The 23,577-nt window shown below is 39.0% G+C and overlaps 1 protein-coding gene across 1 annotated transcript in view; it reads left to right on the forward strand.

Moving 5' to 3' along the window:
- The window catches only part of LOC118343277 (CUB and sushi domain-containing protein 3-like), a 323,719-nt gene that overhangs the window by 129,216 nt on the left and 170,926 nt on the right, over positions 1-23,577 (forward strand). Inside the window, 1 exon segment of the mRNA XM_035682048.1 lies at positions 3,779-3,976. Coding sequence (XP_035537941.1) covers positions 3,779-3,976 — 198 coding nt within the window.

Genomic DNA, 23,577 nt, shown 5'->3' on the forward strand with positions numbered 1-23,577 from the left:
CTCTCTCTCTCTCCTTTTCTCTCTATGTCTTGTCCTTCACTCCTCTACTCCAATCCTCCAGTCTGCAGTGTCATCTGTCTCACTAAAAACTCTGAAAGCATGGCGGCATTCTCTCTTTTTTCCTGCACTTTGCTCTCGCTTTTTACCCACCACTCAGTTCTTTTTTCCCATCTCAGTTCTTCCGTCTCTTGCTTATCTTTTGGGGAGAAATAAAGCCACGGTAAATGGTTATGTGGTGTGGATTTTGCCGAAAATTATACTTATGCTAGGTGTCTGCTCTACATGCACCTTTGTTGTCCCCTATATGTGCAAGAGAGAGTGTGTGTGTGTGTGTGTGTGTGTGTGTGTCTGTGTATGTGTATGTGACTAATGCAGATAGTTCTACAGATGGCCCATAAAAGCAGCAGCTTGTAATGAAGCAACTGAGACTGAAATCATGGTTATGGTAAACTGGGGAGAGACAGAGATAGGAAAAGACAGGCAGAGATAGATAGATAAAGAGAGAGAATAGAGAGGAGGAAGAAGTAAGGGGAAGAGAGAATAAATAAGAGAGGGCAGGCAGCAATAAACCATGAAAAGGAGTGTGGTATAGCCGTTGGCTACTGAATAAACTAGTGTAATGAAACTATGTGATGTTCACAATAAACTAGGGAGTAAAAGAAAGGAGGAATGAAGGGATGGACAGAAGGGGTGATATAGTGGTATGGTTGGAACAGGGGAGAGAGAGAGAGAGAGAGAGAGAGAGGGAAGGAGCTGGCATGTCATCAAGGTTTTGAGTTGAGGAGGAGGGAGGGAGGATGGGAGGGGAGGGGATGGGTGGAGTGTGACAGGAAGAGACATTGAGGGAAGAGTGGGGAGAGATAAAAAAAACAGGGGATATGGGAATAAAAGATAAAACGAAGGGGCTAAAGAAGCAGAGACAGATGGAGAAAGGGAGGAGGAAAGAGCTAAAAAAGAGTGAAAACGAAGCAAAAGGAAAGCAAAAAGATATTTAAAAAAAATAGGTTGAATGAAAATGTAATGGAGGCACTCATTAAAAACCAAATGGCTAAGAAGGGAAAGTGTTGGCGTGAGTGTGATTCCGATCACAAACAGAGCGTGTGTATATATGTATGTGTGCGTGTGTGTGTGTGTGTTGGTGAGAGTAAATGTGTGTCTGATAGGGCACTGAACAACAAACATCCTGACACTGAGTGGGGCCACACTGACTGGCAAAATCGATAGGCCAACAGGTCACAACACTAGGCCAACCTGACATCCAATCACAATACAGCACAGGGGGGTCGCCACAGTGATGGATGACCCTGGGTGTGTATGTGTGTGTGTGTGTGTGGGTGTGTGGGCGTGCATCTGTGCTAGTGTCTTGTCAGTGTGCGTTTCTCTGTATCTGTGTGTCTATGTGAAGATAAGGAGGATGGTGGTTGGAGGGGGGGGGGTCTATCAGGGTCTTTAGCAAAACGATTTTCCTCTCTTGCTGTGTTGTCCGTGCTCTCGGAGTACCAGAATTAAATATACCCTCTAAAGAAAACCTTAAACAGAAACTTTATATCAGCTAATTGCAGCACATGAAGGCATGTTTGGGTGTATTTTTCTGCAATGGAAACTCATTTAGAGGCAAAGTTATTTCTCTTATTATGTTATTTTTGTTCTAGTTATATCTATTTTTAAATGATCCACAAGCTTTGGTCTAGTGGACCCCATCACAAGGGAGACGGGTGCTAATAATAAAAGGTAGCAAGTTTCATTTAAAGGAAACTAAACAAAGGAAAGAGTGTTTGTGTGTGGCCATGTCCACGCAATAAGTAAGAGTAAACAGCATCACTGTGGCTGCAGTGGAAACCGAGAGGGTTGAGAGAGTAAGGAGGGTGTAATTGAAAAGGTATGACAATAAAATCATTGTATAAATTATTCAATCAGTCAACCAATCTAAGAATCACTGAATCGGTTCATTTGCTGACATCACATCTTCTCTAACCGCTGTCTGCTTTGTGAATGATAATTACACATTTTTGTCGTTAGCATGGAAAATATTCCCCTGTAGCTGTACTCTCTTTTTATTCAGAAATTATTGAGCATATTTCTGAAGTTTGAGGAGTGAAGCTCCACCTCTCATTTGGGAGCAGTAAGCGTAATCTCTCTCACTGCTAGAGGAGAGAATCTTCACTGCCCTCACGGTTTGATTCGATTATGATACATCTGTCAACAATTCGAATGCAAAACGATTCTCTTCTAGTCGGGTAGCCATCTCATGATGACTAGCTTTACTCATTACATGGGCTTTGGTTTCGCTGTAGTGTGGAGGTATTGCCATTTCTGTAAAGTGTGCCCGAGACTGGAAGATTCTCTTCCCTCACTCAGAGCAAACTTGACAGTGGCTTCTCCTTGGCTGATTAGCTGGGCTCACTGTATGCTTTATGCCCACAGACATTAGCTTGGGATGAAAATGGCTTACGTGGTTCCTCAGATTTGTTGCTTTACCAAAATATTTAATTTATGTGAGGCAGATTTTACACACAGCATGCATCTTGTCCAGTTTCGTGCTTCCCAGTGAGTTCATAAAATCTGAAATGTGCCAAGATGTCTGCTTTCAAAATACTGGGTATGTTTTTAATTACTTACTGCTTATGTTTGCTTCCGTCTATCATATGTATAAAAGTAATTAGTCGTAGTCTTAATTCAATGCTAGAAAGTGATGTTGCAATGTAACGAAACAACTTCCATGTCCAACAAACAACATTGGTGTAGTTTTGTGTAGACAGCAAACTCCTGATTATATTTATTGTCACTGCATTAATGCAGAATCTTCTATGTCTGCATTGCAATGCATCTTGAATCAAGAAATTTCCACCCCTCTTTTGCTGATTTCTCTCTTTCTGTACTTCCCCCCGTCCCTTTTTACTTTCCTGTTCACTTCTTTCCCCCCCTTCTATCTGAGTAGTTTCATAGTGCTATCTATCATGTTGGGCATCCTCTGTCTCTTTCTGTCTCTCATTTTTTATTTTATTTTTTTCACCTCCCCCTCCTTTAGTCTCTCTCTGCTCTTGCCTCCCCCTCAGCCAATCTGTCTGTCTCCCTCTCCCCCCTCCCTAACCCCCTATCTGTCTGAACAGTTTCATAGTTGTATCAATCAAGTTCAAACAATAAGACTGGAGTTGGTCCCTGTTCTCCCATCTACTTCCTGGTTTATGGCTTGTAATACCCCTTCTCTCCCTCTTTGTGCTGTGTGTGTTTATGTGTGCGGATGTTTATATGCACACTTGTGCATATGTCTTAGGCAGAGAATTGTAAATATATCTAGAGGGAATAATGTGATTAACTATAAAACATTCTGATATTGTCTGCCTCCATTTCTCTGGGGCTGAGTTTAGCCTCCTTTGACTCGGAGCGCAGTCAAAATATTCTTTTACAGCCTTCATACTTGGCAATATGTATTGTAAAGAACTATAGGCTTAAGGACCTTTGCATTATGTGTGCTTGGGGTACAATTTTAGAAGAGGCTGTGACATTGTGTAGGTATTTAAACTGCATCATCACAATGAAAGTGTCTTTCTTAGCTGACCATGAAACTGTGTTTTTTAATAGTAGACACAGCGTGTGGAGGCTGTAGGTGCTCCAGAGCAGTCTCCGTATTGGGTGCATCACTGAGCAAGAGCTGGGTATATTATTAGGTTGAGTGAGTGGTTGAGTTAGGGGAAATGCATAGTTTAACATTTTAGTACAGTTAAATCAGAAAAGCTTAAATTCTCCTCCCTTTCTCTGTTTCTCTCTTCTTCTGCAGAGCTCCACAGTACATCGTGTGGAAACCCTGGTGTCCCACCCAAAGCAGTGCTGAGTGGTGGCGGCCGTTTTGCTGTGGGAGACCGTGTGCGGTACAGCTGTGTTCCTGGTTATGTCTTAGATGGCCATGCCACACTCACCTGCATTACCAATGCTGGAAACACTGCTGTCTGGGACTTTCCTGCTCCGATTTGTAGAGGTATGGACGACTTAACCTAAATGTGTATGTGCATGAGTGTATATGAAGAGTTTTATTCTAAAGTAAAAAAAAAATAAAACTTAGGAAATGGTGCATCTATTGATTTGGAGTACATTTCTCACAATGAACACAAATTATGAACATAGAAATTACAATACTTGCAATTAGTTTTACAAAAATAATACATGACTGTATACTGTACATATAAAATGCTTTTCTAAAACTAAATATTTTGAAGTGTGGAAGAAAACTCTTCATATAATTTATGTGTAAAGGTGTGTCGGTGAGAGAGACAGACAGACGGCGCATGCATTTGTGTGTATTTGAAAGCGAGTGAGGCAGGCAAACCAGGAATGCTTGTGTGTATAGTGTATGTGTGTCTTTTTTTTTTTTTTTACTTCATAATCAAAGGTATGTGTAGGAGAGAGGCAAATATGCGGAGTGCACTGTATGCTATTGTCTATTTTTGGATTCTGGTTGTCTGGGTATGTGTAGTTGGTCTGTGTGCAGTGTTGTATGCTAAGCCACACCACATTACGTATGCTAAGGAAGACCTCTGCTTTACTTTATGCATTTGTACCGACATACATCCCCCATATGGTGTAGGCGGATGCAAATCCAGCATCATATATGTGTGCATGTACATATTGCAAAATTGTCTTTTAAAATAAGTTTATTTCATATTAATGTATATTCTACGATGCCTAGTATCAACATTGTTGATAATATTTACTTTAAAGTTCCACTGTCCATGTTTTATATTTTCATCAAATGTATGCAAATAGGTCCCTGTTATGGAAAGTGTTGCTTGTACAACCAATCCTGCTGAGAATCACACCCACAATCTGCAGATGTATGCTGCCCTTAGCCGGTGACAGCTCATTGTTTTGCTTTGCCAGTGCATATGGCTAGTCCCAACGGTTCTCATTGCCCCCCATTTACAAACTATTATGAAGCCAGTATGCAAGCTCACTCAGAAACAGAGAGCCAGAATAAAATAAATGAGTGACTGATAAAAGGGAGCCGAACATCTAGCAAGCCACAGACACACAGATAGTGTCACAGATACCAACGTGGATGTGAGTGGCCAGATGGCAGCTGCATGCACGCCCCGGTATCTGGGAGGAACTGCACTGACAGAGAAAGGAGCTGATTGGTGGTGTCAGGGCTATTACAGTTACTTTTGGAACCAAAAGTAACTGGTAATAGCCCTGACCCAGTTTACACCACACACTTTTGATCACAATATGTTCATCAGTGACCACACCCTTAAAGCGTTAAAGTCCATGGTAAAATACATGCTGCTTGCTTTTTGTAAGACTATGTATTGCAATCAATTACCATATTACAGTAACCTTACATATTCACTAAATACAGTGAATATGAGCATGTACCATAGATACAGGTATATTTTAAGTTTGAATTTCTGAAAAAAAAAATAACTTTCAACATACAGGCAGAAAATTTAAGAAAATAAAAGTCTACTGGGCTTGAGTTAAGGATGTTTCTCCTTTTATTAAAGCTGCATTATCGGTCACTGTTAAAACCTCCCTTTATTGTATTCCAATGACTCTCTTATGACTGCCAAGTGACATCAATGAGCTGAACTTGCCCATGCAGAGACAGTGCTTTAGTTAAGATATTTAACTTTGCTGCTCCACCTGAATGCATTCCGCCTGTAGATCTGATAAGTAGCACAGAGTCAGTCATCCAGAAGATCACCATCCCTAACACACAGGAGAAGGCACTTACACTTCTCAGAGGGGACCTGAACATCTCCATCCTCTGAGGAGAGAGCGGGTGTATTCACAATATTGAACTTGGAGGACTATCAGTTCATGGTATGTGCACTCCTCAGAGATGCAAGCACAAGTGATAAAGAAGACAGATACCACCAGCTGCTACAAAGAAAGAAGGAAATTAATAACTTACTTATGAGTGGAAATAAGAAGGTGTAGTTCACCTTAGCATCCACTGCTGGAAAACTGTTGTCGGAGTTGTACTTAGCTGTCAGCTGCAATGATCTGGGGGACTGCTGATCAGCTGATCTAACAGACAGAACCCAATACAGTTCACATTAAGTTAGAAGACGATGCCTAACCATAGCCTGGTGTTTCCGGACTGTGCAGTTTTCATAAAATCAAGGGGACATCACATTAAGGCTTACCCACAAAGGCTTTCTATCTATTAATTTATACAATCCACCTGAACACAAATGGAAAAAATATCAACCAAACACTACCACATATCTATGGTTGCTCTAACTAAGGTATAATGAAAATTATTTTTCATTATAGCAAGTTCCACGAAAACCATCAGGCCAGTACAGACAAAAATAGAACCATATTGTCATCTGGTGTGTAGCCAGTCTTCAGAACTTGCCGAGATTTTCATCCAACCACAGTATCTTGTTATTTTTCAAAACTGGCTATAGGACTGCTAATTCACATTGTTGCTTTGTGCCCCGCTGTCATAACATGGAGAGTCATTACAATAAGGACAAGGCAGGTGTTGAACATCTAACCTCTGCCATTTCACTTATTCACACCTCTATTCATTTGACTTAAATTACTTTCATAAGGCTGTTATATGACCCTAGATGACTCATATGACACTTTGCCTGGGATCATTATCAGTTTAATGAAAAGGATTTCCCCACTCAGTAGAACTGATAACACACATTTAATGACTACTGAAATGTCTTCAATTACAAGATTTTATTCTTGGTGGATATCTGACATGAAATCCAGTATACAGGCCACAGCTAACAGGGTTGCATGCAAATAGCCAATGCCAAATTAATAAAGTTTGTATTGCCAACATCAAAAATGAAAAATAGACATGTAAATGACTGGGAATCAAGGTTACTCAGTGTGGAATCCATCCTTTGAGTTTGTATAATGCTGGTGCATTTTTCCCAATTAACCTTGCCGTTTCATGCACAACAATGCCAATCTAAACCAGTTCAATGCATGCAACAATGTGCTGAATTGTTGCACAACATACCTCACTTTGGAGTGAACTGTAATTTGGGTCTAGGGAACTAAGAACGGGAGCTGAGAAGGGAAAAGAGAGGGAAGAGGGGGAAACGGCAACTTGTCAGTGCTGGATTAGCAATGTCTCTGTCACTCTGTCAGTAAGGCTAAGAGGAGCTAAGCTACTAATACGTTCACACCAACTTAGAAACACACACATACACAACTATACACACCTCCCCCCACGTACACACTTCATGCAAAAAACAGAAAACATTCCCACTCAAAAACAATCACACAGACACACACAGAGTTGTATACTTCAGTTTTCCTGCTTGTGTGTGTGTGTGTGTGTGTGTGTGTTTGTGTGTGTGTGGTGACACCTAGAGGCATTCATTCCAGCTGTAATAGCTTTCTATCAATTATTCAGCCATGCAATCAAATGAGTTGAAATGCAGTGCTTTTAGCAATATCACCGGGAATGTGTTCTCTCTCTCTTTCTCTTTCTTTCTCTCTCTCTCTCTCTCTCTCTCTCTGCGTCTGTGCGTGCGTGTAATCTTGTCCCTTTTATTCTTGCAGTTACATAAATGTAAACATGAACACCTATCTACATTCATAGGCACACACTGTTCTTAAATTATCATGCATGAATAGAAAAGATACGGATAGAATACTCACTCACTCATAATGGTAAAGTGCTGTTACTTTCAACTCTGTATTCACATTCATCTCTCACCTTTATAGGTGAAATCAATAGACCACATTTTGTTCCGACACTGAGCAATGAATATAGGCGCACACACTGTGGCTAGTGGATATTCACATCAAGAATATCCTGGTTCAAGCCTCATCTTTGTGTAAACTAAATGCTGTTTCCCATATATACCCAGTCCAGTGGGATCAGGGAATTTAAATTACTCATAGGTGTAAATACAAATGTTATGTTTTTATAATTTTCTGCCACTATAACACTGAGTGCACAAACAAAAGACAGACTAAAGCACATCTTACAATATAATGATAATATTATATAAAACTATAGTTTTATATAATACCATAGAGATGAGTTGAGAGCCCTTTGACATGACCTAAAGAAGTAACATAACATTTGTTGCATGATGCTGGATCACTTTATGCTAAACAGGTGTTGCTCTCACTGTTCATTTTAGATATTTAGTGTATTGGAATTTGTTATGTTCCATGTTGGAATATATTTGCCACCACTGAGCAATCGCATTGCAAATTAGATTGTTTTCTAACTGGCCTGAAAAAGACTGCCATCATGAGGAACGTATAATGCCATGCCAGTCCCCTGATGATGATTCTAATGGTTTAGAGAGACATCATTTTGGGATGCAGTTGGTATGAGCGGAACTGCAGTCTCGCTGCTAAAATATTTTTCTGTCAAAACTCAGTTTGTCTCTTTGTTCAGCTCGATGTAGATAACCTCTGACTATGAATTTGCAAAGCAATACAGTGGGCTCTGTATTATACAGTCTTGTAAACCTAATTAAAAATGTGACTGATGGATATTTAATGATGCCATGTTGTACCTTAATCACATGAACATGTTTCATTTTAAAATCCTTAATCGTAGTGACTTGGATGTGACTGTCTGTCAGCTCAACATCAATACCATTGTTAAAGTTTAAAGTAATCATAATCATCTGCACACATACAGGATTGGGTGTACAGCCAGGGTATCAAGTAGCTAAGCTAATCTAACAAAGCTGGTCAGAAATATTAACTACTACCATTAGGTTTGTATAAATTCCCTACTCTGGTTTTCTTAAGTGTAACAATAATGATAGAAAAAATTACCCAGCAGTGTAGAAGCTATGTTGATTGATACTTCACTGACTTGAATCTCATCTTTATATTGAATGTTCAATCACTTCACCTTATTATATATATATTTTTTTGCTCTATTTTGTATTTTAGTTTCTTTCATATATCTGGAATATACGGTACAGTATCCTTCCCTGGTGTAGTGAAGATGTTGCTGTTGGAAATAGATGTCACCTTACAGATGACAGGAAGTTGTCTAATAGCATGAACAACTACCGCAGAGGTTGGTAGAGTTGTTCTCTTCGTATTCCAGAGAACTTGGACTGGCTTGGGAACCATTGTAAATGTTGTCTTACAGATCCAAAACTTCACTTGACTGGACATGTGTACTGTAGCAACAGCAGAACCAATCTTACAAACACCATTTGAAATTGGGATAGATTTAGAAGGTTGCTGTTAAAGCACCCTTTTATTGTACCCAAACTGTGTGATAAAGTACCATGAGCAAGATATAATGGAAAAACTACTGGACAGCTACAGTATGTCACTTATGCAGGCAGTAGAAAAAAGTATATAAGTTATATGCAGTGTGTGCCATGTACCTCGGAGTGCATCTGTGTTTGTGCGTGTATGTATGAGTGTCAGTATGTGTGCGTCTACTAAGTTGGTGCAGAATTATTTACGGGACAGAAATACCCTTCAGCATCCAAGGCATCCATATTCACAAAAATACACACATACACATGAGCGTAGTTGGCCCTGAGAAAATTTCATCATGATCTAACAGATACAGAATATTCTTATGAATATTCATGGTTTTGGGGGGGGGGTCTGAGTGAAACTGAGCAAGACAGAGATAAAGAGAGACTGAGCATCAGTGGATATAGTGTGCAAGTCTCTATGGTGCAAGAAAGAGAGCTTGAGCTGAAAAATGTGGGAATTGAGGTGAAACTGTGATTGACTGTGCATGTTTGTGTATGTACAGGTGCATTAATAGGCTGTGAATCACTGAGTATACCATAAACGCAAATTGATTTCTGTACAATATCTTCAAGTCACAATAAGACCATTTTGAGGAGAGAGAGAGAGAGAGAGAGACGAGATGGGCAACTTAAAAGGGAAAAAGAGTATTGGAAAGGGAGGGGGGAGAGCTAGAAGGAGAAGAAGTAGGGGGTTATTGTTGGAATTGAAAAAGTAATAATGTGCTCTGACAAAACTCAAAATTAGGCTTGCTGCGAAACGGAAATGAAATGATTGTGTGCGTGTGAGTGTGTGGTTGTTTGTGAGTTTGTACTTGTGTGTAGTCAGCATAACAAGATTGAGGCTGCTGCCGCTCGGGTGCGTGTTTTTGTGTGTCACAGGGGTGTGTGCATTATTGGGTTAGCTCATAGTACTAATTCTGCTGCAGTCTGATCAAGCAACACTTTTCCATTTTTTCTCCTGTTGTGAGCAATAACACTGCAGTCATTCTTTGTCCCAAACAAAGGCCATGCCGTGGCAGAATTTAGTTTCAGCCTGTGCCCTTACATAACCCTTATAGTGTGTTCAGAAAAACTGTGAAGCTAATTCTAGGGGTGGCATGTATGTGTACAGCACGGGTCAATGGAAAGGTATGAGTGGATGCATACTGACATGGATTGAGGCAGCAATGCAATCTGCTCGTTGAAAATGTTAGCAAAATTGCATTTAACCTGAAGATGGAGGACTCCACTTCGGGAACCTACACAAGCAAGAGGAAACATGAGAGAAACTGGAGAAATATAATACAAACTCCTGTAAAAATGTGGTAATATCTGACTATATAATACTATAATATAATCATCTGACTTTATACTGTCACACACACCCACAGGCACACACAGTTGGGTATGCTTTGTCAGCTAGCTACAAGCTAATGTATGTACTTTTGCTGCATTGGCTGTTTGTGCTGAATAAAACACTCCAAATCACTCCGGCCATCATATTTGTAGGAATGAATTCAGGCTAAAATTCACTTCACATTCAGCTTCAAAGCCCCTTTAGTCGTAACTCAGTGAGTTACTTACTAGAGCTTGTAGCTGATGGGGTTTGACTACTGGGGAACTCTAAAAACAATACCCTATCCCAATATTTACTTATTTACTTGAACATCATTGTCAAGTTACTCCCATATAAGTAGTATAATTCATTTATTATAAAAGTTCCCTTGTGAACTGCCGCTTGGGTCCGTTTTGTGTGTTCTTTAGGGGAAGACCACTTTGGCCTTTGATAAATACAAATTTATGGAGGCTTGTGGCTAAAATGTAAGGCACCAAGGCCAAAACTACCCAACAGCAGCAGTAAAATGCAACAACCTTGCATTTTATATTGTTGCAGCACTAATGTTATTTCAAAAACATACAATAGTAAAAACTAAAATGTTATTATTTTTATTGCGTTATTATTGAGTATTTTTCACAGTTAGGTTGGTATTAGTACTTCTGCTTAAAGCCCCTACAAGGAACTCTTATCCGACCTAGTGGGAGATCTTAAGAATAACTATATAATAGCCAAACAAATAAAAATAGCCAATATTCTCACTGGTAAATAAAAAACAAAATAAAAAACAAAGCATTAAATGAATAGTTGTTGCTATAAATACAGATGTGTGTACTTACATAGTGTACACAGTATGTATTAAAGCATGTGTGTATGTGTGCGTTTTATATTAAACAGCCTATAAATTAATAACCAAGTAAACAAACCTATCGTTTGAGTAAACATATTTTTATTTTTATTCAACTTTATTTATTCAACTTAAGTTACAATAACAGTTGTCATAATTTTTTACATGTGTCAGAATGACAATGAGAGTCCGAGGTTAAAAAATATTCCTTCAGTGTGTAACATTTAGGATCATAATTGTCATTTTTCGGCATTGCTGTGCTAGTGGCCATCCATAGGTCCATCCCACACAGACACACAGTTTAAAGATGAACAGAAATGTGTCTTAAAAACAATTATTGATGCCCCATTAAGACAGTTTGTTAATGAATAATTAATGGACTCTCCTCATTCAACTTTATCAACTAAGACTAATTTGTGAGACAACAGTACAATGCTGAACCAAGGGTGTGTTGTAAATCAACTCTCTGGTTATATAAGGATGTTTTTTCCAGCATGGCCTTGAACAGGTGTTTGCTTTGAATCTGAGTTTGCAGCAAAATTTCTTTTACAGCCACAGTGTTTTGGAAAACTCAAGCAGAGGGTGTTTCTATGCATCAAATATTTAAGTCATAGGCTTTACAAAATGCTGCATCACATGGTACATGCCCAATTCACTTGAAAACACATAAAAAAACCTAAACCAGGTGTTAAGCAGTCGATATTAGATTATACTATATATGCACTATTTCCTCAGCATAAGCTTATTGAGGATGTTTGCTCTTTTTTTTCAATAACATTCTGCCAGAGTCAGTACTTTAAACTCTGCTGAAGTTGGTTGTTTGACTTCCACATAAACTTTCTACGTCTTTCACAATTCACTTTACATCTGTTTGTGTTTGTGTGTGTGCGTATGTGTGTGTGTGTGTGTGTGCGACAGAGTGTGGGTGACTGCTTCTGACAGTGTGCATCACAGTCTATGTGTATGGCTTTGTGTGTATACAGTATGTGTGCGTTTTGCCCAAGGCTGACTGGAATTGTTGGTGAGATCATCATGGTAGTATTGTTATCGTCAGGACGATGTTAGTTTCAAGGTAGCATTTTTTTCTTTCTCCACTACTTTCAACTCTTAACTTCTCCTGGCTTCTTCTGGTTTTGCTTTTCTTCGTGTTAGTGGAATAAAGGTTCGGCACAAATTCTGAGCTGTTCTTTTACCAAGGAAATGTGCTTGTCACCTAGCGATACAGTGGATAACATGATTAGTGTCTAGTGAGTCTAATAAAGTTAGAACTCTTATATACTGAGCGACTCAACTCAAAATCCATAAAAGTTAAGAGGATGGACAGTTCTTCTCCTTTTGCGTATTTCTGTACAGATTTTATCTGTACAATGTTCTGTCTTGTTGTCTCAATGTTTTATCAGATACACACACAAAGAGAGGAGGAGAAAGGGACAACGATGCCAATTTGACATACTGTATATTCCTTTGTGTCTATGTGTGTGTGTGTGTGTGTGTCTGTGTTTGCCAAGTAGTATGAAGAACTAGTTCAGCTGAGCTCTGACAGATTACAGTCTTTACTCAGGTAGTTTCCTCCAACCTGACACACACACTCTCTCTCTCTCTCTCTCTCTCTCTCTCGGGAACATACACACTTCCCCTTGCAGTGCAGGAGATTCAAGCTGAGCTGTCATATTGATTCAAACATGTTGCACAGACACAGACTGGCTGTATGCTTGAGTATTTATGTTGGTGTGTGTGAATGTGTAAATGAACTATCTTTGTTAGCTATAGTAGATGGAGTAAATCTGCAAAAGAAAATAAGATTGAATGCTTGTGTCCATCCTCTATCATTATGCGATCATTAGGAGTCGGTTCACCGAGATAAGCAGGAGGTGGTGCCAGATCCCCAGTCGGAAAAACAGCAGAAGAGGGTGAAACAAGATCACATGGAATTTTATTAAAATAGTGCGCCAGTTGAACGAAAAAAACTGTGAAACACGATGAAGAAAGCACAATGAAACTATGACATTTCTGTTTGTTTCATTTATTAATGTGCAGAGCGGTCATGGATGTATTGTAGAAACATGGGAGCGATGAGGAGAATGTTCGCCACGTCAGACCTCATTCAAATGAGAGATTCCATCTCTCATTAAGCAAAGCAATTAAGTAAAAAAAAAAAAAGAAAAAACACTTCAAGCAAGCATACAAACGTTTTTTGTGAAATTGAAGAGATTTCTGAAATTTTCAAATTAACTTCTTTATGTCAACAGCAAAAATCTCCTCTTGCCGACAAGGTCAGACGAATAAACTAATGATTTTAGAAAAGGAAGAGCCAAGGCACCTGTATGCTTATGCTGTAATGAAGAGCAGTTGTTATTGAGCTTGTCAAAACAAGATGATATGCATCAGTGTTGGGAATTCACACGTTTTTCACAGAAAAGTTTAGCACCAGTACTAATTAAATAACGTTATATGTGAAGTATCTCATTCTTTCTGTCCATTCAGCTAATTATTTCAAGGTATGTCTATTTATAAGCATATTTCAATACATTGTGCTAATATGCTTATTATAACACCTTTCTGTGGTGATATATAAGATTTGCAATTATATCAGTCCTACAGGTGTAGAAGAAATTAAACTAAACTTTTAAATATTTAATAATATTTAATATTTTATGAATCCGTAGAAAAACAACATCATTACTATAGCAAAGGGCAGCCATTTTGAAATGAAATAGTAGGGTAATCACAAATGTGTACTAATTGAGGTTTCATTCCATTTAGTGTAGCAGAGCCGTTCCAGTCAACAGCTGATTGCCCTGAATGGATTCATTCGTATCATTGGTAACACCTGTGTTTACCCTACTATTTAAAAAACTAAAACTAGCTGCTGTGAAAAGCATCTATTAAGCATGTTTAGGTCAAGGGCAAAGTTACATATAACGTTTTCAAAACTGAAAAAAAAGATTACCATTCAGGTGGGTAAAATACTTTTAAGGGCAAAACAAACAAACTAAAAAAAGTGATGTAAATCAATCCTTTTGACATAATTTGAGTCATCAAATAAGAAAATAAGTAAGTAAGAATAAGTAAACAGATAGGAAAATGTATATATACAACTCATTATCAGATGTCACAGAAAAGACAGAAAAAATACATATGTGCTTTACCTTTAAAATGCAGATTTTCTTTCAGATGTCCTAACAAGTTTATTTTCCCTGAGGACTGCAACCACTCTAATGACTCTCATGATGTGTACCGGTATGCGTATGACTGGAGCAAGTTTGTATCTCTCCCTTCCTCTCCCTAACTGTCTGTCCCTTTTCTTCCACACACTTACACACACCTCTTCCAGCTTCTCCATGGTCTCATTATTATCTTGCTAATGGTTCCCTGTGGATGTAAAGCTCTGCTGATCCAAGCAGCTGGAGACGTACACACACACACACACACACACACACACACGCACACGCATACCGCCAAACAGAAAGACGAGAGAGCGCCACTCACACACACATACGCACACATACACACACATACACACACATACACTCACTGTAAACCCTGCATGCCCAGGTAGAGAGTAAGATAATCCATGACCATATGTTCCCAACAGTGCAAAAAATTTGGCACATTTCATAATTTAATACCTTGCCCTACCTTTCACCATGCTCACACACGCAGATCTTTTCTGTCCATACTGCTAATCCCTCTGGAAGTCGGTATGTGGTTTTAATTCGTAATACATCTTTGTTTGTTGATATCCTAGCGCAAATTCCAGGCTACTAATCTATCCAAACTTTGCAGCCATATTTTAGTATTTACTTCTAAAAAAATAAAGTAATAGTTGTCCCATCATGGACTGGGCATGGTTTGTACTTTTAGCTGACATTAAAATATGACATTTTAATAAAGACAAAATGAATGCCATTATTGAGGTGTTGCTTTTATGTTGTTTTTGCAGTGTGTTTGAAGTGTGCATCTTTTATACAGTTGCCAGTTATGAATTTAGATTTAATAAGTGAACTAGTTTTTGTTTTGAAGTTGTTAACTTTACAAACTGCCTGGGCATTTTATTAACAGCAATGTTATTTATATATTAAAAACAAAATGATCAGTTATGACATAGTTTAGCACTGATGACAGCTTCTTGTTCATGACAAGAACTTTATGATGCACTACGTATTTGCAAATATGCAGAAATACAGACCCTTGCCAAGTTAAGACAGATGCTTTTTATGTGGCAGGTAGTTACTCTCTTTGCTTTATTTATAACATAATAACAGTGCAGCATTTGAAATTATATTCAAAACACTGTGTTCACAGTAATGAAACTCTCTCCCTCCACACCTCTCTGTCTCACTCTCTCTCTCTCAGATCAATGTACCAGTCTTGTAGTGACACTTGAAGTACTCTTATCTCTTCTCTGCAGACCGGCTCAATTCTTGCTACCTCTCTCCTCTCTTCCCCTCCCCTCCACTTTTTTCTCCCCTCTTTTTCCTTCCTGTCTTGTCCTCTCTTCTTCCTTGCTCTGCACATGCTGTATCTCTCCTCTCATTTCCTCTCCCCTCCTCTGCTTTCCTCTCATTACATTGATGCTGATGATGAGTGCTGTCTAAACTTTGGTTAACAATGACATATGAGGTTGCTGTTGCGACTCATCTGCAAGCACTTTTCACAGCTAACGTTTTCACAATAAGACTGATACACTCTTTCCCTTGCTTTCTGCCCCTTCTCTCTGTCTGTGTCTTTTATTGGTGCTGCCTTGCACACACAGATGTGTTATTTCGTGCGAAACCCCTCTCTCTGTAACCTTTAGTGTTTTTCATGTTTATATTTGTAGTAAAACTCTTACATAATTCCTTATATGTAGAGTAGGTTCCATGACCCCAAGGCTGTGGCTGTAATAGTCTAAAATGCTTCTCATTGAGGTAACAGAATAGCATTGCATTGCAGCTTATGGTGTCATTGCCATTTAAATGCCAATTTAAAGTCTGCCCACAGCCGCTTCCACTTTGTGTATATTCAATCAAAGAATACAGCATTACAGACAACTTTCAGCAAAACATAGTGAACAGGGTGAAGAGGGAAAACGAATTAATTTTATTTATTTTACCAAGCTGTATTGATTACATAGTTATTTTTTATGAATAAACCTTCCTAAGAAGGAACTTCATAGCAAAAGGTACAATAAATTCAAATTTTTACAACACAAAAGAACAATTTTGTATGGGAAGAATTTGTTAAATCAATCAATCATTCTATTTAATCAGCCAAAAAAAAAAAAACAAGAAACAAAAAATCCAATGTTAAGAGGCTTGTCCAACTGAAACTTACCCATACAGTATCTTGGATGGCAGGCTGACAAACACCATAAAGATCTCCAGCTTCCTCACAGCCTGTGGTACCAAAAAGATTCCACTAAGACACTATTAATTTATTAATACAACCTATTCATTTATTTATTAAGATACTGGCTCTTGTAAGCAGCAGTGCTGCAAACTCATCAGCATTTGGCAGTGTGATCAGTGCATTTATAGTTACTTATTTAACCATAAGACACCACAGATGCTGGTACAGCAGTAGTGCACCTGTGGTGTAGTTGTAAAAGCATTCACATTCACCTGGAGGAAACTCATGTCTTTGTTCAAAAGGTACAGAGTAGCTGTTCTGTCTGGATATATTAGTTAGAGTGGGTGATTTGATTTCACAGGCAATGATTTTTTTGAGCAAGTATGACTTTGCACTTCCTCCTAAATATAACAATACTGTGACTAGCCAACGTGTGAGGTCAAGAACTAGCCACAACAATAATAATTCACATTAAGTGTAGTACCTCCTGCTGTTTATAATTTTGTAGATTAACACATCTTAGTAACAGTTGATACATGTTGGTAAATGGGTTAAGAATGAGCCATATGGCTACATTCAGTCAAAACCACAGTTTTGAACCAACTTCAGTGTGGAACCTGTCAAAATTAAATATAGCTGTCAAAAAAAACGATTTTGGCTGAATTCCAATAACTAGTCTCAGTTCTCCTGTTCCTCTTGTGCTCATGTGTCTTTGTGTGGCGGTCCCCCTCTCCGGTGACAGTACCTACTTCGAGCTATCCACCTCCTGAATAAAACCCTACACAGAAGACAATGCCAGCCTTCACTGTGTACAACACAGCCTGAAATCTTGGCAGAGCAATTACACTATGCAAGACATGTGACAAGAAAGTACCATTAAATTATACAAGTTTTACCATCACTTTACTTTTTGGTATATATTAATTATATATAATATTTGTGTTACTTGCATGAGCCGTCAACCTGAGGCAGGTCACAATACCACTATAGAGTTTGCAAGTAATGCTTTCACCAAAGCACACTTGCACATCACCCCTGCTATAGTAGTACTAATACTTTAATTGCTGCTATTTACTATAGTTTAGTTGGTTTCTACACGCCTCAGTTGTTTGCTGTGTGTGTTTATTGTTCCAAAATGATCCAGTGACAAAGAAAGTTGGATTTAGCCACCAAGTTTTACACAAATAAGTTAGCCCCTGGCAGTTATCATAACTTCGAACACATTACACCTCCACAGCTTCATGGCACCTCCAGTGTCATTAATTACCACACCATTTGAATAACACTTTAAATGTGTCTCAGTTTTGCAGTTTCATAGATTCCATCTCTTGTTTGGAAATTTGTTTCCTTTATTAAAATCTGTCATACATAAAAAAGTATGTGTTTATCTCTTCAATGTCTGAAAAGATTATAATTCAGTCATCAGTGAGTTCAGCAGCATGCTATTAAAGATCTGTTTTCTTTTCAAATTAACGACATTTTTATTTAGTTCAATTATCATGGTTGTTTTATTCCCAATACCTGATTCATTCACGGTACAGAGATTTTGGTGGCAAAGAGTGAGGTTTCTGTCAGCCAGCAGAAGGTTTGTGTCAAGTGTACTTTAGTTGACTGCAATATGATTGGTTTAAAAATGTGTTTACCATGATGGCTTATTTCCCTTATTAGTCTGCTGACACTGCAACACACACACACACACACACACACACACACAAGGCAGTGCACACCACAAGCATCCAGACACTCTCATATGCATGTATACACAGCCTGGGTACAAGACACACACACATATACACGCACACAAACTTTTCTTTCACGCTCTAACACACACAGACACACACAGACATGCAGACACACAGCATAGTGGCAGTGCTGTAGTCAGCAGGGGCTCATTTAGCCACTAAACGATTCAGGATATTCACATTGTCTGTGTGTGTGTGTGTGTGCGCACGCGTGTGAATGTGCGTGCATGTGTGTGTGCGTGTGTGTCAAGGCTTATGGCCAACAGTGCCATGGATTTTTAAGACAGCAGGTTTCTCCTTCTTTTTCCAACCTGTCTACCTCTTGCGCTATCAACTCTTCTTACCCTTACTTGCGCTGTCTAAGCAACACCCTTAATTATCTAAACTCTGGAACAGGCCAACACAATTTTTCCATTCGATATTGATATTGATAACTGACCAGCAACATCATCAATCCAACACCCAGAGTATCTCCTGGGACACAGCTTTCTTCGTTTCTGATTAGACAGGAGCATTAGCTGCCACCTGTCCTCCATTAAGCAACCTCATCTCAGCAGATTTTAAGAAAAAGCAAAACCACCCCGACATCCTTTTTTGGTCTGTTAATGCAGCGCTCACCACACACAAGCCTCAGCACAGTCTGTACTCTCTGCATGATCTATTAGAGTGGTCAGTAAGTCGCTGTCTCTGTGATGTCACCGAAGTTTGCTTTGATACCGTGCAAGTGATTTTACACAGTTGTGCACAACCACAATGTCTGCACTCTCCAATGGTTCATTTCATACAGTACGTCTTGTTTATTCAATAAGCCCCTCATGTTGCACTCGACCACTGGAGTGTTGGTCGCATCCATAATTTGCTCTTCTCCTGCAGCTGCACTGTTTGCTGTAATGGTCAGAAACATCGTTGTAATTTGAATGTTGCACCCATGCATAATCTGCTTCCTAACGCATGCCTGCTATTGTATGAGGCTCTGCAGTGTGGATTTTTATTTTAATCAAGCTGTTTCTGCAACTGTTTAAGGAAGAAAATAGTACACTTTTAGTGATGAATAATTGTTAATGGTTATTGGCACACACAAATAAGTTACCCAGTTATGTATTTTCATATTTAAGTCAATGTTTGCACCGTGTGTGTTTTGAGTGTGTTTATCTGAGTATGTATGTTTATGTGTAACCTGTATACTTCATTGTTTGTTGGAGGGAATTAAAGATTGAAGATTAGTCATGGCTGCTTAGTCACATCTATAAGATACACATGTTTGCTGTGACAACCGAAACAGTCTTTTACACGGACAATAGGACAATAATCATGGCTGCCATGATAACACAAAGAGGATGTTGTCTATACAGACAAATTCTGTAATTATAATGCCACAGAGGGAGAGATTTATTCAAAGCCATTCAGTTGTTTGAAGATTTAATTATCGGATAATTGAATAAAAAATTACATGTTTTGCAAATACAGGCTAATTATCAATAATCGTAGTGTATTTGTAGCACTTGTTGTAGTAGTACTATTTGATATTGTTAAATAATGATGTGAATTAAAGGAAGTACAATTAAGTATTCAGTCTGGAACAAGTGTTTACAGTGTTTAACAATAAAAGCAGTGTTTCCCATAAATTACCTAGACTACGGCGCGCCACAGTTTCATAATCACTCGAAAATATTTTTACACTTCCCTCTAACGTTGTGTTTTGTGCCGTTGCTTCAGCAAAGCATTTCTCACTCCAAGTACAAATATCCGCCATCGACTAACTAGTGGACTCTCCCCTCACTCTGACTCTACTGTACAATCTACTGACAGTCACACTGCAGAGACAGAGACAATCTCTCGCACAGATACAGTGTTTATTTTACCAGCAAAGACCAGGTAAGGTCATTCGTTACCACGTTGTTTTTGATCATTTTGATCGGCTCAGTCATTAACAATGAGCCTCCTCTACGCATGGCTCACATTCTGTCATTAAAACGCAATTGCTGGTGAAAAAATCCCAAACATATAATTATATGTACATTATAAAAGTTACTGTTGAAGTCAACAGACATACATGAAGCCAGTGTGTCTGTGTGCATATGTGTGTGAGAGAGTGGGTGTGCATGGCTTGTGTGGAAAAAAGTAACGTTACAGAATAGAAAAGTAAGGCTATTCAAGTAGTTGGTAGTTTAAGTGAAATAAGTAAATAAAGAGATGTACACCTAATATAGTCTACTTGCCAGAAACATGAACCTGGAAAAGTTGAGTAGCCCAAAGATTTATGTTAAAAAATGTAAAGTATGGGTTCCCAGCATATCGAAACTTCCGGATACTAACTTGCATATGTTTGGCAATTAGCATAATTAGCATTATTTAGCATAATCAACAACAAATTTCAAAATACAAAATAGCTGTTTAAAGCGGAAGTGGCCATATTTCAACTCCCATCAGGCAGATTTTTAGGTCATTTGTATGCTTAACGAATTTGACTTAGAAGAAGAGAGCTAATTTCCATGTGAATGCTTGGTAATGTAGACAAATTCCAAAACTCTACGAAATACTGTCAGCTACCTTCATCTAGACCACTGACAGTTTCCAGACTCCCAAGGCTTATCTGACTGGCTTGCCGTTTGCAGGTTACTTTGTCAGCAGGCGTTGCAGGGCCGCTGGCGCCAGATAATGTTATTCAGCATGGCTGGGTTGCAGCTGGCTTTCTAAACTTAGCTCGCTTACTCGCTAACATTATTGCAAGCAAAATACTATTGCAGTACGTATGTAAGTTAACATCAGCCTGCAAAATTACTTCATATTACTTCATTACATAATTTATGTATCATGACAAACAGTGTTCATTTTAGCCAACAATAGATGATGTAACGGTACAAAGCAAGCGATTGCTTTTCTACTAGCCCAGAGCAATGCAATGGAACTAACTGTAAGTTAGCTTAAGTTAAACTGGGGTTGGCCAGCTGGCTGTGCACGGTGTGGGTCTGGCATCAGTGCTTTGTGGTGCTGGCTGATGGGGTGATTTGTAAATGGCAAGCTTGTTAGTAACATGGAGTCATTTATTTTCCAGCGTTCGGTCTAGTGTATGTCACGTTTGGGCAATGTGCCTATGGACTGTGTACAACAAACATCCACTTGTTGATTTTAGTTCTTGTAAAAGATGGATATATGTATTTTCATTTTGTGTTAGTGTATTCTCTACTTGCATACACACTTAAGTATGAGATAGTGTGTGTGTGTGTGTGCGTAACAGGCAGACTGTATGTGTGGTATATATCCTGTAGAGAAAATGTTACCATAGGAACAGAACCACCTCCACTACCTTGCAACATGTAGACTTCTAGATATGTTGACCCGACTCCTTCTTCCTTTCACTGTCTCTCTGTCACTCCCCCTCCCTCTATGTCTCTTCTTTGCTCTCTTTTTCCCCTGTCTCTCGATACTTTGACAGGTTAATGCTCAGCTAGCGTGTCTGGCTTATACACACACACACACACACATGCACACACACAGCCTGAGGTGGTGTGTAACAGGGGATTTCAAGGGGGACAGCAGGATAGACAGTTTAATCTGAGAGAGAAGGAGGGATGGTGAGAAAGCAATACGGAGAGGGAGATCCAGAGAGATAGAATGAGCGGAAGAGAGACAGAGGGGGGGAAAGGTTATGGCCAGGACATGTCTGTGAGAAACAGAGAGGATGCAGAGGAAGGAGAAAACTTTATTTCTTTTCCACTCTAGAGGGAAAAAGCGAGTGAGAGGAAGTGAGCTGTGGGGATTCGGGGGGAAAACTTTCACTTTTGTCGACATTTTATTTAGAGTACATCACAAAATAACAGTGTAGCAGGGCTCCAAGTAGAGTTAATTCATCCTGCTACTAGTTGTAATGCTGTCATTATATTCTTTTGGGCCCCAGAATAGGTGCTAGTAAGGTAATAACTAAATCTGAATTAATAAATAATATGGACACTAAACACTCTGCTGTTACTTGTGGTTTCGAGCCAAAATAAGCTTTAAGGAAATATTACAACTTAAAATTATGTAGCTGCTCCTGTGATTAAGTCCCCATAGATTACCCTGTTTTTTAAGCCATCTGTTCAGGGGCTCTCTGGAGGTAAAGGGCCCTTGTGCACCAACCTGCTGTATGACAGTTTATGATGGATCTGGCCATGCCCAACTTTAATGTCTGTGTGTGTGCAGGAAAATTGTGTGCAATATCAGAGCGGATCTAGTGCGTTGGTAAATAACCTAGACAACATAGTTTTAGTGTGTGCGTGCACATCGTTCTAGGTGTATTTGTGTGCATGTGCGCGCATGCAGGCGTCTTCATCTGTATTTGTCTGTGCAGATGTGGGTGCATAAGCTTATCCCAGGTTCCCTTGGGACAGTGCTGATTGACAGCTCTATCCCTGGTTGTCATGGTGATGATGATGGATGTGTTTTGGGTTACCACGGAGACCGCTGTTTAGGCGTTCTATCTGCATGCATAATATAGTTTTAGCATAAAGAGATTCTGTAGCTGACAGAGAGATAGAGAAAAGGAGACACCAGAAACAACTTTACTGGCTGACTTTGTTGAATGTAGTTGGTGTTACATACATGTTCTAAATTTTATGCATTCATACATTAAATGGAATATATAACAGTAGTTGGCCAAGATGAAGCCTACATGGAGATGACAGACAGGCCGACAGTCAGACAGGCAGGCAAGTGTTCAAAAAAGTGCACGTCCTCTGATAAAGATGAAAGAGTTGGTACTGTGGAATTATAGAATTTTAACCATCCTCCACCTGTAGTGCAGAATTTTTAGCACCTTCATCTGCAGAGTTATCCAGAAGTTCTACTTTTTACAATGAAAGCATAGGAAAAGATCCGACCCCCAGTGGGTTCAGAGACATGAGATGTGTTGCAATGTAGTTCTCAAAAAAAACTTACAAGGAGTTCTCAGGCTATACTTTTTATAACTTACTAACAAACAGAACCACTTTCTTTCTCCTCTTTTGAATTATTTAAAGTGTGGTTGAGGGTGATTTTAGTTTTTGCCACAGTTTTGATGACTGTACAGGTTGCAGTACAGACTTGTTGTGGTTATATATATATATATATATATATATATATATATATATAGTAGATTAACTG

Source organism: Morone saxatilis, unplaced genomic scaffold (genome assembly GCF_004916995.1).
Source record: "Morone saxatilis isolate NCDOM2014 unplaced genomic scaffold, NCSU_SB_2.0 Contig9, whole genome shotgun sequence".
NCBI lineage: Eukaryota > Metazoa > Chordata > Actinopteri > Moronidae > Morone > Morone saxatilis.